This window comes from Phalaenopsis equestris, unplaced genomic scaffold, assembly GCF_001263595.1.
Source record: "Phalaenopsis equestris unplaced genomic scaffold, ASM126359v1 Scaffold000840, whole genome shotgun sequence".
Taxonomy (NCBI): Eukaryota; Viridiplantae; Streptophyta; class Magnoliopsida; order Asparagales; family Orchidaceae; genus Phalaenopsis; species Phalaenopsis equestris.
In genome coordinates this window covers 5,072,624-5,079,658 of record NW_018165280.1, presented here as the reverse complement: position 1 = coordinate 5,079,658, position 7,035 = coordinate 5,072,624, and the positions used below count along the sequence as shown (strand labels likewise).

Sequence of the window (7,035 nt, the reverse complement as noted above, 5' to 3'; positions counted from 1 at the left end):
CAGGAATGCAAAACATGGTAGGGCTCTGTGCAAGCTTGCAGAATGAAGACTCGCTCTGTTTAGAAGTAGTCCCTAGGGTACTGCACCAAGCAGCAGCAAGTAGTTGCTATTCATTCTTTCTAGCAGGCATTATGAGCTCCATGGGTGAAATTTGAGTTTGATTTGTGTTTTTGTTGAATTTAGGCTAATTTGATTTAACGCTTTTTGGATTGATTAGATTGGCTGGAATAGGTTCATGATGAAGGCTTATTGCTAGTTTCTCAGAGGAAATTTAGAGGTTTGGTAGATTAGATAGAGGTTTATCAGGAATTTTACTTTGAATTTTGAGCAAGGTTACTTATGTGCATAATAGAATTGTTTTGTAGTTCGTTGTAGGAGATAGGAGTTTCAATTAGGATATAATATTGGGAATTTGGTGGGTTTATTGTTCACATGTATAATTACTTTTCTGAAAATAATAAATTTTGTGTTCGATGATAGAACAAAATAACTTTTTGCAGTTGGAAAGTGGAGATTATTAATTGAATTTGATTTTATAATAACCGATGATCCATATTAGGGTGTTGATACAGCTTTGATATAGAGCATAGATGAAATGACCAGAAAAGTTGACAAAGAAGATGAAGAGAATGAATACCCTGATAAGCAAACCTCATGTTTTAGTAAGGAAATTGCCTCTCTTGAAAGGGTTCAGGTGTCACTCTTAATCAATGATCCTGGAATTGATGAAAATGAAGAGTTTTCATATTCAAAATAAGAATTTTTTATGCTACAAATTGACTGATATATCTGAAAAAAGCATCTCTATTTATAAATGCAAAAACAAAAGGGGAAACTGCTGATAAATTTCTTAATAATTGATTGCAAATTGATGGGAAGATATTAACCCTAATGAAAACTATATATGATGAAATAAATCTTCTGCATTTTTGTGTTTATTGAAAATAATGTTGCTTTGTAATGTTTTCCATCGATGATCTTAACTGTGTCTTTTACTCAACCTGTGGTCCTACCAATTTTGTTAGGATAAAAATTGTTTCTGCCATGTGGATGGCGTAACGTGTGCTGTCAGGCTTGCAAGCTGCACAATTCACTTTTATCATGCTATTTCTTCTTTTATGCATTTGTTTTACAGATGTGTTGCTACTTCCTAACCTTTTTTCTGAAAATAAGTAATTTTGCCAGACTGTAATTCTTGAATTTTAGTATATTCTAAGATTATTTTAAAATAAAAAAAAAGTAGGGACATTTACATACATACCTCACTATTCTTATATATTTATGCATCTAACACCTAAACTTCCATATTTACAAACACAGCAATCAAATCTTTAATATCACACAAAAATAGCACCATTACCACTTTTTAAAAGTGAGATACACATTTTCATGCATAGGCTTAACGCACCAAAGTGCTATGCATGTAAATATGGAAGTTTAGGTGTGAGATATGTAAATACATAAGATTTTGTGCAACATATGTAAAATTGCCAAAAAACAAAATACTATTGAAAGAATTGCAGTAATTATTTTGCCCATTTTAAAGCTGATGGTCTGCTGCTCTATTTATGAGGCAGGCGAAATCCAGGGAGCATACCAGATCAAGGTTACAACAACTGCCCTGGCACTCTTGCTATCCTCACGTCATGAGGAATTAGCAAAAGTTAACGTTCAAGGCCATCTCGTGAAGGTATTCATTTTCTTTGGAGGAATTCAACTTTGCTAGATTTTTTCTGTTTTTTTTTTAATTGTTCCGTAGTTGATCGATTTGAAATAATCAGTCAAATGCAGGTATAACTACTCGTTCTAAAGCTAAATTATCTCCTGACCAGTGGACTATAATTCCACTTCCTGCAAAGGTACATCTTAAATGCTTCCAGCAAAATTGATGCTTTTATTTACAGAAAAATTGATGTTTTTCCATCCTAATAATGAAATGATAACGGCTGCTGTCCCTTTTTGCTCGAACGCTCTTTTAGAGTAAAAAATCAATAAATATGGGACATTTAGATACATACCATGAAATTCTTATATGTTTATATATTTAACTCCTAAACTTTCATATTGACATATATAGCACTCTAATTCGTAATATCACATACTTCTACTACTAACTTGTTAACAATGAAGTATACTCGCTGTCATGAAACTATGCATGAAAATGTTAGACATGTAAATACAAAAGAATTATGTGGTATGTGTAAATTTCCCTAAATAATTTAGCGGATGTGTCTGACAGCATTGTACTCGTTGTACGGAGGTTTATAATTTTACTGGTTTTAAACTAGGTCTAATCCCAAATAACTTAGGTCTGTAGATCAAGCATAATAATAACATAGGTTCTCATGCTGCATGTTCTGCAGATATTTACTTTATTATCAGATGCACTGGTTGAGACTCAAGAGCAAGTTTTGGGCGATGACAATGACAGTGATGAGGTAGCTTAATCAGATTTTTTATGTAATTTTGAAAAACTTCATAGGATTTCTGATCTAAATTCTTCCACTGTCTACAGGACAGTGACTGGGAGGAGGCCTCAGATAGCAATTGCTGTGGTCCACACGATCTATTATATCAATCGAATGTCCCCTCAAAGCGTAATGGTGCTATTGATCATCTTGATGCAATGGCTAAGGACTTTAATGAGGTGTGTTGGTTGTTGACTGAGTTGACATTCTTTTCTACTTGGTTTCTCAAAGTATTGTTAGCTGGTTACTAACATAATCTTCAAATTTTCAAGAGTGATGATGATAACAGTGAAGAAGAACTTGTCAATGCCGATCCACTAAATGAGGTTCACACTGAATTGCCTTAAATTTACAAAATTTCTCCCTTTGATAATCAGTAAAGTGCCACAATAGCCTCTGATTGTTTACGTGGGGCCATTTTAGCGCCAGAGTTTATAAAAGCGTTAAATTTGTCTCCATATTCTTTAAATTTGGTACGAAATAGTCACCACGATCAAAGGAGTATGGGCACTAAATTGGCATTTTTATGGACTTCGGGATTAAAATGATTTACTATAAATAATAAGGGGACTATTTTAACATTTTTTTCCCGGATAAATTTACTAATAAAATTGCGTCTGGCAGACCAAGCTTGCAAGTTTTCTCAGGAACTTCTTTGTAAACTTTCGGAACATGGACATGTTACTTTTTGACCATCTTTGCCAGGTAATGTGGTGCATTCTTCTTTTATACACATTTTTTTCCTCCAAAGTGCTCTTTCTTTATGATATTGAGATTTCTCATTGATTCCATGCTGTGCAGAACTTGACTCATGTCCAAAGACTTGCGGTGCAGCAGGTTGTCAGTAAGTGAAGCCTTCTTGAAATTATTTCTTATGTGTTTTACTATCCAAACTTCCATTTTTTGTCAGTGTAATCTTATAAAAAAATCATTTTTTTTGTAAAGTCATATTTATTACTATGTTATTACTATTCCCATTAAGGGTTTTGAGGAATAGCAATGAACAGAGCCGGAACGGCCTTTGCCTTGCACTGTTGTTTTATTTACTTAGTAATCAGATTGTAAAATCCTTATTTCCATTTTCTGCAATTCCCCATTTCCTCTGAAATCTCACCAGCAGCTGCCTCTTAGAAACATGTAGTTGTGATCTTTACCAGTCTCTACATGTGTCCGCAAATGAATTGTGCCCCACACTAATATTTATGCCATTGGTTAGCCAGTGCAGAAAAAGTAGGAAGATTTACAAACATCCCACCTAATTTTTATGATTATAGTCTTTTTATTTTCATGGTTTTGTCTGGTTACATATTTTGTAAGTTGGGAAATTTTAAGAATAAATATTCGTATGCATTGACTTCACTAATAAATTCCATTTAAACTTTCATATGATTTTTATTTTATATCTGGCTTGATGCAATGTTATAATGAGGTTTTGTATTATATCTGGACGCCGTGTAAAGTTGTATAACGAGTGAATCAAGGATTTGTCTTGATGATCCTTATGCTGTACTAAAATGGATGCTTAGTTAGGATATTTGTTATATAGGTACCTCGGTTTTTTTAATGTCGTAGAACTTGAAATTTTGCTCTAAAAAATAACCCTGGTACACTGATTTAGGGGTCGTTTGGCGCCGCATTTTAATCGTGGCGCAGCCCCAAAAAGTTTTTTTTTTTTGTCGGTTTGAAAAATATGGCGCAGGGGCACTTTTAAAAAATTCAAACTAATGGCTCACGTTTCGTATTAATTTCTCACCCGCCTTTGACCACCCTACCCCCACTCGCGATCGAGCTTCTCCCTCCCCTCACGACCGAGTTTCTCTATCGTCACCCCGGAGGTAAGATCCCCTCTTGCCACTTGTCCAATCCGTGAATTGTGCTTCATCTCTGCTTCTTGGGTATAGGTATTATAATATTATAATATGATAATAATATTATCATATTATTAAATATTTTTTAATAGTCTTTTTTTCTTTATTTCAATAATGATGATATTTGATATTAAGTGAGGTTTTTATCTTATTTTTTGCACTGATATGAACTGGATTTTTGTTTCGAAAGTATCAAATATATTGTTATGACAGTTTTGTTGCAAACAACGTTACTACACGGACAGAATGATCATTTGCCCAGAAACAACTTTGTTGCAGCTGTTTTCAAACAACAATAAATAAATAACCAACAATTTTCTCCGCAACAGTATCTGCACAATTTAAAATAAATTATAGGTATTTTTAACATGTTATTAATAAGCTTCGTGTCAAGATCTACAATTATCTTGAAGTCTATATAAATTTTCTTGGACCTTGACCAATCATGTTAAGATCTACAATTGTCTTGAAATCTATATAAATTTTCTTGGACCCTTGACCATTCTATCAAACTTTAATGAATTTAGAAACCAACAAAATTTACATGTGTATCGAGTAGATCAAGCTATTGATCGTTGATATCTAGCTATGATATGACATTGTATGCTACATATATAAGACCAGATGTTAGATAAGATCAACATTGATTGACACAAAAACTAATCTTAACCAAATTATGTTATTTCGTAGCCTCATGTCGTCGTCCTCCATTTGAGGATTAAAACTTTTTGTTAAGCCACTTGGCCTGTAGAGCGAGGCTGAAAGCATCAACAAAGATCGATCTCTTGATTTGTAAGGTTTTTGCTTGATCAGCTTTAATAAATAGAGTTTTAAGACTTAATTGATTTGCCTTTTTCTATTACTAGCGGCTTTATATCTTAAACAAAGACTTCTCTGAATGTGTGCGCGCGCGCGCGTCATGCATTAGAATGCAAAAAAATAAAATAAAAATAAATAATAATAATAGTAATGAATTGGGTGCATCGTGTTAGCTATCTAGACGTAATATTTTCTCCATTTTTACAGAGCTATATTTTAATATATATTTTTTAAAATGAAATATGGTGATAGGTTTGTTTATTTTAAATTAATCATTATAATTTTATATTTGATTTCAATATAATTAATCAGTCACTAAATTTAACAAAAATATTATAAGTACCTTTTTTAATAGATAATTCCGTGCCAAGATCTAAATAAATCAGCCAACTATTTTTTTATCTTACATATCTTAACATTATTAAAAAAGTGTGAATGTTTTAGACATCTCAGGTTTATTTTTCATAAGTGATGGTAAAATTGATAGGGTTGTTATTAGTAGAATTTAAGTTAGTTTATTGAAGTGGAGGAAAACATCACGTCAATTGTGAGATAGAAAAGTACCACTTGAAGGAAAATTTTATAAAATGGTGGCGAGACCTGCAATGCTTTGTGGTGCATAATTGTGGCTTTTAAAAGAGAAGCATAAAATAAAGTTAAGTGTTATTGAGGTGTGAATGTTTAGGTGGATATGTGGCTTGACACTTAGAGACAAAGTGTGAAACAATTCCATTCGTGAATAGGTTGGTGTAGCTCCAGTGGCAAACTAAATTAGAGAAAGTAGTCTTTGATGATTTTGTTAAATTAATTGTCAACTATATGATGATCCATTTAAGAGAGTGGATATTTTAAATTCGACTTATTTTAAGAAAAGCAGAGGTAAAGACGAGCATATTGTATAAGAAATGATCTTAATCTGTTGAAATTAAATGAAAATATGACATTTAATAGGACAAAAAGGAGAAAAAGATACATGTAGCCGACCGGACTAATTGTGATAAAGGCTTGTGAAAAAAAGAAAGTCAATATAGGTATAGAAATGAAAAAGTAAAACAACATGGCTTGTTTGAGGTCTTTTTTTTTAATTTTTTTTCCTATTTTTTCTTTGTTTTTAAAAATATATTTGTTAAAAGTGTTTATGACGTGTTATTTATTTAATTTTTTAAAAAAATAAATAAACATGCTTTTAAAAATACTCAAAATAATATTTGGATGTTCAGCCATATCTTAATCAATCATGTCAAACATATTTTGTTTCAAATCAAAACATAAACAAGTTGAAATAAAATAAATAAATAAATAAATAAAACAAATAACAAAAAATAAATTTACCCAAAGATCCCCTAAGGATTTGCTTGTGATCATTTTTATTTTATTTTTCTTTTACTTTCATTTTATAAGAATATTCGTTTAGTTTATTTTTTAAGTGCTTTTATTCTTAGTTTTTAGAAAATAATTAGCAATTTGAAAAACAACTAAATATATTATACCATATCAAATATGTTTATTTTAAATTAAATCATAAACAATGCAAAAAATAAAAAAATCAAAAGTGATCCAAAATCGCCCTTAAAAGTTTTTAATTTTTTTTAGTGACATAATTTAGTTATTTAAAATATACACTCAATATTTTATTATCATTTAATAATTTGAGTTATGTATATACTCTATTTTATTATTCATATTAATATTAATATTAATAATACTATTATTATATAAATAAATTTAAAATTAATTTTTTAAACAAACCAAACAATTTTAGTTATTTATTATGACCACATAAATGATAAGTATAAATAACAAATAAATTTAGATTTCTATCACTTAAGTTAATTTTTATTCTTATAACATTTAAACTTTTAATATCATATTATATATAC

The 7,035-nt window shown here is 30.8% G+C and overlaps 1 protein-coding gene across 2 annotated transcripts in view; it reads left to right on the top strand.

Moving 5' to 3' along the window:
* The window catches only part of LOC110031542 (importin-9), a 95,167-nt gene extending 91,452 nt beyond the window's left edge, over window positions 1-3,715 (top strand). Inside the window, exons 27-33 of one of the 2 annotated variants that reach the window (XM_020734790.1) lie at window positions 1,578-1,690; window positions 1,782-1,859; window positions 2,364-2,438; window positions 2,516-2,647; window positions 2,741-2,794; window positions 3,093-3,173; window positions 3,270-3,715. In XM_020734790.1, the coding sequence (XP_020590449.1) occupies window positions 1,578-1,690; window positions 1,782-1,859; window positions 2,364-2,438; window positions 2,516-2,647; window positions 2,741-2,794; window positions 3,093-3,173; window positions 3,270-3,320 (584 nt within the window). In that variant the 3' untranslated portion in view covers window positions 3,321-3,715. Of the gene's footprint in view, window positions 1-1,577; window positions 1,691-1,781; window positions 1,863-2,363; window positions 2,439-2,515; window positions 2,648-2,740; window positions 2,795-3,092; window positions 3,174-3,269 lie in introns of those variants that run through there. The other variant, XM_020734791.1, reaches the window with a different exon arrangement.
* The last annotated feature ends 3,320 nt before the right edge of the window (window positions 3,716-7,035 follow it).